This window comes from Phocoena phocoena, chromosome 4 (assembly GCF_963924675.1).
Source record: "Phocoena phocoena chromosome 4, mPhoPho1.1, whole genome shotgun sequence".
Taxonomy (NCBI): domain Eukaryota; kingdom Metazoa; phylum Chordata; class Mammalia; order Artiodactyla; family Phocoenidae; genus Phocoena; species Phocoena phocoena.
In genome coordinates this window covers 73,426,587-73,439,020 of record NC_089222.1, presented here as the reverse complement: position 1 = coordinate 73,439,020, position 12,434 = coordinate 73,426,587, and the positions used below count along the sequence as shown (strand labels likewise).

Sequence of the window (12,434 nt, the reverse complement as noted above, 5' to 3'; positions counted from 1 at the left end):
TTTTAGTTTACAGGTAAGAGTGTTGACAACTGTGTATGTTGTATAGCCACCGCCACAATCAAGATGTAAAAAAGTGACATTGCTCCCACCAAAATTCCTCTAACCCTGTTTTGTTTATTCATTGTGTTTTTTGCATTGCCCTGATGCCTAACGTTAAGTAAATTTTCATGTGTTTATAAGCCACTGATACACCTTGTTTTGTGAAATATCTGTTTAAGTCTTTTGCTCATTTATTTATTAGTATTATTATTTTGGCTGCGTTGGGTTTTCATTGCTGCACGCAGGTTTTCTCTAGTTGCAGCGAGTAGGGGTTACTCTTTGTTGTGGTGCACGGTCTTCTTACTGCGATGGCTTCTCTGGTTGCAGAGCACAGGCTCCAGCTGCGTGGGCTTCAGCAGTTGCAGCATGTGGGCTCAGCAGTTGCGACACGCGGGCCCTAGAGGGTACGGGCTTCATAGTTGTGGTGTGTGGGCTCTAGGGCACGTGGGCTTCAGTAGTTGTGGCGCACAGGCTCAGTAGTCGTGGCTTGCAGGCTACACAGCACAGGATCAGTAGTTGTGGTGCGTGGGCTTAGTTGCTTTGCGGCGCGGCGTGTGGGATCTTCCCGGACCAGGGATTGAACCTGTGTCCCCTGCACTGGCAGGTGGATTCTTAACCACTGCGCCACAAGGGAATTCCCCTCATTTTTATAAATTTATTTGTTTATTTATGGCTGCATTGGGTCTTCATTGCTGCGCACAGGCTTTCTCTAGCTGCAGTGAGCAGGGGCTACTCTCTGTTGTGGTTCACAAGCTTCTCATTGTGGTGGCTTCTCTTGCTGTGGAGCATGGGCTCTTGGGTGCGGGCTTCAGTAGTTGTGGCACGCGGGCTCAGTAGTTGTGGCTTGTGGGCTCTAGAGCACAGGCTCAGTAGTTGTGGCACATGGGCTTAGTTGCTCCTCGGCACGTGGGATCTTCCCGGACCAGGGCTCGAACCCGTGTCCCCTGCATTGGCAGGCGGATTCTTAACCACTGCACCACCAGGGAAATCTCCCCTCATTTTTAAATTGAGTTACTCACCTTTCACTGCTGCTTTGTGGGAGATGTTTATATATTCTGGATATAAGTTTTTTGTGAGATACATGTACTGGGAATATTTTTTCCCATTGTATAGCTTGCCTATTTGGTTTCTTAATGGCACATTTTTTTATGGTTAGTGTTTAACATATCTTGTCCAAGAAACTGTCGTCTACCTCAGGGTTGCAAAGATATCCTTCTATGTTTTCTTCCAGGAGGATTATGGTTCTGGGCTTCACACTTAGATTTATAATCATCTAGAGTTAATTTTTATATCTGGAGTAAGACTGAGTTGAAATTTGTATTTTTCCATAAAGATATCCAGCTGTTTCAGCATCATTTATTAAAAAGACTTTCCTTTCACCACTGGACTGACTTGGTCCCTTGGTACCATTTAAGAAATCTTTGACTAATCCAAGTTCACTAAGATTTTCTTGTATGTTTTTTACTAGAAGTTTAGTTCTACAATCCATTTCAAGTTAATTTTTATAGATGATGAGTGGTAAGGCTAAAGCTATTTTCTTCTTTTCTCTACTTATTCTACCAGTTATAGAAGAGGGTGTTTAAATCCCCAACTCTGTAGATTTGTCCATTTCTCTCTTTAGTTCTGGGAATTTTTGTTTCATGTGCTTTGAAAGGATTACTAGGTACATGCACAATGAGGGCTGTTATGTCTTCTTGAAGAAATGATGCTTTCATTATTATAAAATCTCTCAGTAATAACACCATTTGCCTTGAAGTCTATTTTGTCTCATATGAATATAGTCACACCATCTTTCATATGTTGTTTATATAGCATAATTTCTTCTACTCTTTTACTTACAACATATGAATCTTTGTGAATTTCTGACAAAGGGTCTATATTTGGGTCTTGGTTTTTTTGAACCAAGCTGACAATTTCTGCATCTTAATTAAAGTGCTAACTATAATGTAGATATTAATATAGTTGCATTTTAACCTCACACCTTGGCACTGCTTTTTTCTACCTTGTCTTTTCTTCCTTTCCTACCTTTGTTTGGAGGAAGCATGTATTTTTTCATATTTCATTTTATTTCCTGTATTGACTTACATAAACTATACCCTTTTGGAGTATTTTTAGTGTTTCCTCTAGAGATTATAACATGCAAGTATAAATTATCACAGGCTACTTTCAATTAATTTTACACCACTTCTTAAACTGTATAAGAACCATCCTCCCCCTTTCTATTTGTGCTTTGGTGGCCTTATATCTTACTTCTACATATGCCATAGCTCACACAATACGATGCAGTTATTTTGTTTTAAAGAGCCAATCATCTTATAATGAAACGTAAAATTATTTTCTAAAAAATGTACCTTTTATACGTATCCAGGTATTTACCCCTTCTGTTATTCTTATTTCCTGTCTGCAGATTTAGGTTCCATCTGATATAATTTCTCTTTAACCAGAACAATTTCTTCTAGTATTTCTTGTAGGTCTGTCAAGAACAACTTCTCTAAGATATACTGTCTGTTTGAAAATGTCTTTCTTTCAACTTCATTTCTGATGACTAACTTCAGGAGATATAGGATTCTAGGTTGAAGGTTTTTTCTTTCACCACTTTAAAGATACTGTTCCATTCCTTTATGTCTTCTCGTATTTCCAGTGAGAATCCAGCTGTCATTTGTACTGTTCCTATATATGTAATGTGTTTCTATGTTTACTTTTAACATGTGCTCTTTAGCATAGCTTTCTAGCACTTTACAATGTATCTAGGTCTGGTTTCCTCTGCATGTATTCTGCCTTGGCTTTGCTGTGCTTCACAGATCTGTGGGTTGATATCTTTCATCAGTTTTTGAAAGTTCTTTGTCATTATGTCTTCAAAGATTCTGTCTCCTCTTTATTGTCTGACATCTCCTCTTTACTTCCATAGACCTTGGATGCTCTGGTCTACTTTTCTTCCCTGATTTTCCCTCCACCCCTCCTGATTTACGTTTCAGTTTGGAAATTTTCTTTGACCTATGTTCAAGTTCACTGATTCTTCCCTCTTCAGATTCCAGTGTGCTGTTATGCCTTTCAGACAAAATTTTCACTTGTGATAGTTAAAAAAAAATTTCTAGCAATTCCATGTGACTCATTTTTCATATGTTCTATATCTTTGCTGAAATTCTCCCATCTTATCATCCATATTGTCTACCTTTACTCCTATATCCTTTAGTACTTTTATCATCATTTTATCTTATTTTAAAATACCTGTTTGATAAATCTAACATCTGAGCTTTTTCTCAAGTTACTTATACTGACTGTTTTGTCTTGACAACCAGCTTTTCTTTCTTTTTTGCATGTTTTGTAATTTTTAATTATAAAGTAGACACTTTGGATAAAATAACAGTAGAGGTTGAAATAAAAAATAAATAATATTTAATTCCAGAATTGGGAATAACCCTTGTGCCAGGCCACTAGAGTGGGGCAGCTGTATCTATATGATCTATAGTTGAGCTGCTACTGGATTTTGTTGTAGCTTTAAGTTTAGTTTCAAATGTTTTGAGAGCAGAATTAAGACTTTTCTTTCTGAGGTGCTTAGGCTATGAGCACTGGTAAAATTCCCTTTACTGGTGTAAAGATCTCATCTCATTACACACACACACACACACACACACACACACACACACATACACCTTTATAACCCTGCTGCCAGCTTCTGAGGTTGCTGGTAAGTTTTCTTTGCTCTCTAGACCTGTCCCAGGCTTGCTATTTCTTGGAGGTATCTCTGTCCACACTGCCTCAGAGGGCTTTTTCTCAGCTTTCTTGCCCCACTCTCATCCCTGAGCAGCTCTAAGTATGGAGTTGCTGAGATTAGTTTTCACAGATCTTCTGCTCAAGGTCCCCTATTTACTGGCAGGTGCCTTGTATTTCGGGATGCTCTGTATGACTCAGTAATAACTTTTTCTTAATTCCCTGTTGTTTCACAACCTTTGGTTTACAAGCTCTGAGGTCTTAGTGAAAACTCATGGAAAAGAGTTGGCAGGTAGGTAAGGACTTGCTCTGCGCGTCCCAGAATTTTTTATCAGTTTCACCAGTCCACTGAGGCCATTACACGTTGGGGTAAAGTTTGGCTGGTTCCTCACTATCCCCGTCTAACCCTTCTCTTTCTCCCACCGGTCTTCCAAGGAGCAGCTGCCATGGGTGTCTTCTCTTCTATGTAGGGCTAGTTACTATCTGGAAGTTACTTTACTTAGGTCACCTTGAATCCTCAGTTCTCTGATGAGTTTAGTTTTTCTAAACTTATCCAGATGGTTTTGGTTGTTATGGTTAAGAGTGATGGTCTCTTAAGGCCCTCAACATTCTAACACTATAACTAAGGTGTATTTCTGCTTCACAAATCTGTTCCAATAATCACTATTTTGGGGTAATACTATGCTATTTTAGTTGCTGTAGCCTGAAGCATATGGGTACAATTTTCATTTACTTGCACTGCATATTAATAATTTCCTTTATTTTCTAAAATTGTAGTACTATAATCCTTAACAAAGTACCATAGCTTATTTGAAGACTCAAATTCCCAAGACTTTCATTCAAATATCAGTTAGTTATACCAATATCTCAGAACAGCTAAAACCAGAAAGAGCTCTACTTCTTTTGTAAATGATTAGCCACCTTCTTTCTGTCTTGGACTCAGTCTGTCTTAAATTATAAAGGATCCTCAAAAAGGTAGGCTGCAGGAATATGATGATATGTCTAAGTATGTGCAGGGAAGGATCAGGTGGCAAGAGGGACTGCAATCTGAAAACTGCAATAAAAGATCCAATTTTTGGAATGCTTTTCTTATCATGTTCCAGCCACATATATCTTCAGTTTGAAGAGTACTTTCTGATTTTCTTTACTTTATATTGAAAAAATGATTTAAAATAGTTATCAATACTGAATAGCATTGCTGACCCAGGATATAGGTTTTATCCCTATATCTCAGATCCCAAAATTTCAGAAAGCATTACTTAAATTTTTAATTAAAAACAAAACGACGTAGCATAATATAGTGGTTAAGGTAAATCCTGCCTATACCACTTATTAGGTTTTATTAGCTACTATGAGCAAATCACCCTTTAAACTTCAGTTTTCTCAATGGAAAAATGATGATAAGAATGATGCTCCCAAGTCTACCACAATCGACTTAAGATATTTTTCAAAGAATACCACTCCCCAATTCAGGCAGCACTGAATACCCACATGTGAAGTACATAAAGTACTACTGACATTAAGTTCACAATGAAAAATTTAGAACATAGGAAAACAATGTACTGTTAAGTCACCGTAAAGTAACATGTATTAGATGCCTACAAACTTCAGAAAACAGAACTATTATTTATAGAATACAAGCTAATCTCATTTTACTGTGCTTCACTTTATTGTACTTTGCATTTTTTACAAATTGAACGTTTGTGGCAACCCTGCTTTGAGCAAGTCTATTGGTGCCATGTTTCCAACAGCATTTGCTCACTTCGTGTCTCTGTCACATTTTAATAATTCTTGCAATATTTCAAACTCTCCACCAGCAAAAAGATTATGACTTTCTGTAGGCTCAGATGATGGTTAGCATTTTTTTTTTTTTTTTTTTTTTTTGCGGTACGCGGGCCTCTCACTGTTGTGGTCTCTCCCTTTGCGGAGCACAGGCTCCGGATGCACAGGCTCAGCGGCCATGGCCCACAGGCCCAGCCGCTCCGCGGCACGTGGGATCCTCCCGGACCGGGGCACGAACCCACGTCCCCTGCATCGGCAGGCGGACTCTCAACCACTGTGCCACCAGGGAAGCCCCGATGGTTAGCATTTTTTAGCAATAAAGTATTTTTTAAATTAAGGTATGGACATTGTTTTTTAAGATATAATGCTAATCTAATAAACTACAATATAGTATAATTATAAGTTTTACATGTCCTGGGAAACCAAAATATTTGTTTGACTTGCTTTATTGTAATATCTGCTTTTTGGTGGTGGTCTGGAACTGAACCTGCAATATCTTCAAGGTATGCCTGTATAGGATAAATAGGTTTAAAAGAAAGACCTAAAAGAACATAAGAAACTTTAATCAAGACTCCCGCAAAACCACCGAGGAAGATTTGAAAAGGAATTAGAAAGAACTTCTAGAAAGAAAATGGTACTTTGAAATGAAAAAGTTAGTTTTAGCCTAAAGAGCAGATTAGATACAGATGAAGAAAATTTATGAGCTAGAAAACAGATCTGACTGAAATTAAGTACAAGGAGATAAGAGTTGATAAATATGAAATTGGGATTAAAAGACATGGAGAACAGAATGGTAATGTCTTCTCATAGGAGTTCAAGAAGGACAGAATACACAAAATGTGGGAAAGGCAAAATTTAAAAAGATAATGGCTAAGATTCCAGAATTGATGAGACAGGACTCCTCTGATTCAGCAAGCATAATGAATTCCAGATAGAAGAAATAAAATGCTAGACACAGACACATTTGAGTAAAACTGCAGTGTACCAAAGACTAAGAGACTTAAAAGCAATCAGTAAAAAAAAAGAAATCACCTACAAACAACAAAGAGTGATCTTTTTTGTTAAACAACAACAAAAGAAGACAGATAGTATAAGACAGATAGTATAAGACAGACAGATAGTATATATGTTCATAGTATTGAGAGATAACACTTGTTAACATAGAGTTCTAGACTAAATTTATAAGTGAGGGCAAATTAAAAACAGTTCCAGGTAAATGCTAAGAGTAATTACTATCAAGAAATCACTGCTAAAAGAACAATCTAAGAGCTCCCACTAAGGTGCATTTGGATATTTGAGGGACATTTTTGCTTTATGAAATAACTAAGGAGTTCTATTAGCATGAGGATGGGAGCTAGAAAAGCTAAATTTTCTACAGTGATCAAGATAGTCCTATACTATGAATCCAGTCCCAATGCTATTAGTGACTTGCTGAGAAACACATAAGAAGTAAGATACAAGAAAGGATGATGAACAAAAAATTGTAGAACACTTGGATTAGCTGTTCAAAAACAAAAAGAAAAATGACTAAGTTTGAGGGATATAAAAATGAAACAGAAGTAAAATACTAGAAACAGCTCCATTATAATTAAGGTTTCCCCAAATCTGAGTCATTTGGGAGAACAGCTGAATTACTGATAAGGTTTTAGTCTAAAATTGTATGGGTAATAGCCACATAAGCACAGACACAAACTGAAAGTAAAAAATGGAGAAAAGATGAGGCAAATATCAAGCAAAAAAGTCAGCATAGCCACAGTAATATCAGGCATTATAGCTCCTAGGGTAAAAACCATTATTACAAGTAAAGAGGATCATTACCTAATGGTAAAAAATTTCAACTCACCAGGAAGGAATGCTGATTCTAAAATTAGATGCACATAGTAACATAGTTTCAAAGATATAAGGAAAATAATTGCTGCCAGGAAAAACTGTTAAACCCACCATTCAGATAAGCTTAAAAAGTCTCCTTTAATAACAGATAAGGTTGGGCTTCCCTGGTGGCGCAGTGGTTGAGAGTCCGCCTGCCGATGCAGGGGACACGGGTTCGTGCCCCGGTCCGGGAAGATCCCACATGCTGCGGAGCGGCTGGGCCCGTGAGCCATGGCTGCGGAGCCTGCGTGTCCGGAGCCTGTGCTCCGTGACAGGAGAGACCACAACAGTGAGAGGCCCGCGTACCGCAAAAAAAACAAAAAAAAACAAAAAAAAACAGATAAGGCGATAACAGATTGAAGTATAAAGAAGATATGAACTATGCAAGTAACAAGGATGAGTTAACAGACATACAGAAAACCTTGCAATCAACAAATAGAGAATACATACTTCCTTCAAGCACATTCATAAAGACTGATCTCTTATAAGCAGGTCAAATACCAAAAGAAAATCTATCATACAGAACATGTTCCCGGTCAACACTGTAATTCTACAATTAAGTTGTAAAATGTTAGAAGAAGATAGCCAAAATATCTCCCATAACTTTAGAATATAAAAAACAAAAGGTTTAATAATTAACAGATTATAGTTAAAATAATAAAAACATTATTTTGATTAACATATCCTACCGATATAATACGATCTCCTTTCCTGAGCTCTCCACTAAGATCAGCAGGTCCGCCAGCCAAAATAAAGGAAATAAATATTCCTTCTCCATCTTCACCTCCTACAATGTTGAAACCAAGGCCTGTTGAACCACGATGAAGAACAACTTTTCTAGGTTCCCTGAAAATTAAAAAAATATTGCATACCTTAAAACATATAGAGAACTTGACTTTCTATCAATGAGAATTCCCTACTGATAAATCATATTTCCATATTATAAAAAAAGTCAGATGAAATTTAAAGTTTTCTAAACTCTGGGGTAAAGAGATTCTTTCCAAGCCTAGAAATTAAAAGGAAAAAATCCTTATTTTATATAGAAGCTAAAAATCCTTGTTAACAAACATAAAACTAAAATAAAAAGGAGAAAATGTGGAAATTAAAAAATAATGATATAAAGAGCATACTCAAAAAATAATACTCATGAAAAGCTGATGTTGCACACACTTTACTGCCTAAGAAGCAGTCACTGTCTCTACTTCTTACATGTTGTAAAAGGCAGATATCCCTTTGTCTTAGAGAAGGTAGGAAGGCCCCCTTTCTACTCTCAAACGGATCAATCATGAATAACTTATGCCAGTCACTGCAATTTCACTCCCGTTTGCTAAGGTGAGGCTATGACCCTATTCTGGTCCCTAAGAAATAACAGGAAATTTTACTGTCACTTCCCAAAGAAAGACTCTAACAAGGACAAAGTATATTCTGTCCCCATACAAAGCGTATTTGTTCCCCTCTTTATTCCAAATCACTCCCACACAAAAGAATGAACTATAAAATCCTGTTCCTGATTTGGACATATCACAATCATGAAGATAATCAGCAGAATCCCAGAGATACCATGGACCTAGTTTTGCTACACAAATATTAGAAAAGCCCATCTCTAGACTTTCTATATAAAGTAATTAAATAGTTTTATTACTTAAGTCACATCCCTCCAATTCATCTACCTATCTCTGCTTTTCATCCATTCTAAGATGCATCTCTTTTGTTCCCTCCAACTCCCAATTTAAAATCTCTGAAATCAGAATACATCTTACCACTAATAACATTTCACATTTGCTGCCACTTATACATAATTGTGTGAAAACCATTTATATCTTCCAGTAAGACCATGAAAATTCCAAGAGCTGACTGTTTTAGATATGATGAATCACAGAATATCATTTGAGATTAGAATGTATCATATTTGGTAAATATTTTAAAAATTTAATCTGCTTTTTCTAAAACACTGCAGAAAGCTTTTGGTAACAAACGGTTTAACAGAAGTAAATATTTCTAAAAACTGTATTTTAGGGATCCTTCCATATAATGTGGAATTAATCTTCTTAAATATTTGTCTGCTCAAAACTTAAAGCTGTGTTTTCTAGTCATACATAGGTATTCATCATTCATCAGCTTTGTCAGTTCACTTACAGTATTAACAAAATTACACTGAGTATTTTCTTGTCAAAAATGGCAAAATTCAACAATATGTTGTTTAGGAAATATATACATAAACACCTGTATGAAAGAAAAAAGGGAATAGCAAATCCAAAATTCAGGAAAGGAGTTAACTTGGTAGGGCAATGTAGGAGAAGCAGGGTAGGATCAGGGGCACAAGACAGGTTTCACTATACTGGTCTTATTTCCTTGTTAGATTGTGGACTCATGGTTTAGGGTTCCTATAATACATTAAAACATATGTATGAATTATAATTTTGCATTAGCAAATAATAATGAAAAACTACCCTGCTGAAATCCAATAGTATTTCCAGAGGAAAATAAATTGATTTTTCAAATAACATAAGCACTTGAAGAGATGCTCAACATCATTAGGCACTAGGGAAATGCATCAACATCACAATGAAATACGTCTCACCTATAACAATGGCTATAAAACAAAACAAAAGAGAAAAAACAAATGTTGCTGAAGATGTGGAGAAACTGGAATCCTCATATATTGATGGTGGGAATGTAAAATGGGGTGGCTGCTACAGAAAACAGTTACGTGGTTCCTCATGAACCTAAACATAGTTACCATATGACCCAGTAATTCCACTTCTAGGTATGTATCTAAAGGAACTAAAAGCAGGTATGCAAGCAGATATGTGCATGCCAGTGTTTATCCCAGCATTATTCACAATACCCAAAAGGTGGAAACAACCCAAGTGTCCATCAACAGATGAATGGATAAACAAAATGTGGTACATACATATAATGAAATGTTATTCAGCCATAACCAGAAATGAAGTTCTGATACGTGCTACAACATGTATGAATCTTGAAAACATCGTTATGCTATGTGAAAGAAGCCAGATACAAAAGGTTAAGTATTATAAGATTCCACTACATGAACTATTTAGAATATGCAAATTCAGAGAGACAAAATGTAGATTAGAAGCTACCAGGAGCTGGGAGAACAGGGAAATGTGGAATTACTGCATAACCGTTATAGAGTTTGTCTGAGGTGATGAAAAGGGTTTGTTTCTTTTCTTTTGCTGCGCCATGCGGCATGTGGGATCTTAGTTCCCTGACCAGGGATCAAACCCATGCCCCCTGCATTGGAAGTGTGGAGTCTTTTTTTTTTTTTAAAAACATCTTTAATGGAGTATAACTGCTTTATAATGGTGTGTTAGTTTCTGCTTTATAACAAAGTGAATCAGATATACATATATTCCCATATCTCCTCCCTCCTGCGTCTCCCTCCCACCCTCCCAGGTGGTCACAAAGCACCGAGCTGATCTCCCTGTGCTATGCAGCTGGGAAGCGTGAAGTCTTAATCACTGGATCAGCAGAGAAGTCCTGAACAGGGTTTGGAAAAAGACAGTGGTGTTGGTCATAAACATCATAAATGCAATTAATGCCACTGAATCGCAATTTGAAAATGGTTACAATAGCAAATTTTATGTTATATATATTTTACCACAATTTTAAAAATTTATAATGTAATATACTAAAAATCACTGTGTTGTACATTTTAAATGGTAAACTGTATGGTTTGTAAATCATATCTCAATAAAGCTGTTAAAAAATGAACTTTAGAATTATTAACTGTTTGTATGTTGGGATTTCTTTTATTTTCTCTTTTTATTGGTAATGCGATATAATCTCTGAAAAGTTGTTTAGGGTTAAATTGTGGAGAACTTCTAATATGAAGTAAAGATATCTGTACTTCATTATCTGGGCAAAGGAGTATAATGATCAAAAGGGAGTGATAAAACACTCACCATTTAGGAAGACATATTCAATAATCAACTGCCTGATTTTTTACAGAAGAATACAGAAAACAGGTAGGCCTGTTGTGTAATACTACAGAGTCCAACAAATATTCCAGACAACAGATAAGTAGTGAAAAAAGATGGGGAACAGCAATCAAGATGCTAATATGACATATTTTTAATTTGAAAAATATGCTGATTAAAGACTAGATAAGCCGTTAACTATTTCCTCTTTACTTCTATAAATAAGCAGTATTAGAAAATAACAGCAACAATAAAACGACCATGATATGTCAGTATACTAGCATAGCCTAAAGATTAACAGCCTTGAGAATTCACACCACAAACATATAATCACAAACACTATTCTTTCCAGTAATTTTCATCCTAAAACAATTACTGAGCACCTATTAAATTAAGTTCTCAATATTGCTAACTCCTGAAGAAGAGGACAAAGACAAACACCCCTATCTGACATTTAAGAGATCACTGCTTAGAGTCAGGAGTCTAACAAATAAAGAATAATTATGATTATAAAGGTTCAAAAATAATAATGCTAACAGTAATACAATTAATAAAAACATAAAATGACATGAATTGTCATACATTTTAACATTAAATACTATAATATGAAGTACTACTACATAATTTACTTCTACAAAAGCTATAAAGCAAACTGTTCAAACATATTATCATATTACTATGTTGAATAATGTGAAAAAGATCTAAAATATTTTTTCACTTTTTTTCCCACTTAGATAAAAGAGTTTTTTGGGGAATAAAAAGACAGTTAGGGCTTCCCTGGTGGCACAGTGGTTGAGAGTCTGCCTGCCGGTGCAGGGGACACGGGTTCGTGCCCCAGTCCGGGAGGATCCCACATGTCACAGAGCGGCTGGGCCCGTGAGCCATGGCCGCTGAGCCTGTGCATCTGGAGCCTGTGCTCCACAATGGGATAGGCCACAACAGTGAGAGGCCCGAGTACCGCAAAAAAAAAAAAGACCGTTAATCTAAACTGTTAGTGAGTAATGTTAGTAATGTTAGATGGAAGTAAATTTTAGGTGTCAGAATAAGTAGCAACACTAAAAAAAAGCAGTGATTTATTTGTAATATATA

General features: G+C 36.4%; 1 protein-coding gene across 16 annotated transcripts in view; it reads right to left on the bottom strand.

Moving 5' to 3' along the window:
- DLG1 (discs large MAGUK scaffold protein 1) overlaps positions 1 to 12,434 on the bottom strand; it is a 283,484-nt gene that overhangs the window by 87,924 nt on the left and 183,126 nt on the right. For all 16 annotated transcript variants that reach the window (XM_065875942.1, XM_065875943.1, XM_065875944.1 and 13 more), the window contains one exon: positions 8,091 to 8,247. In XM_065875942.1, coding sequence (XP_065732014.1) covers positions 8,091 to 8,247 — 157 coding nt within the window. The remainder of the gene's footprint in view (positions 1 to 8,090; positions 8,248 to 12,434) is intronic.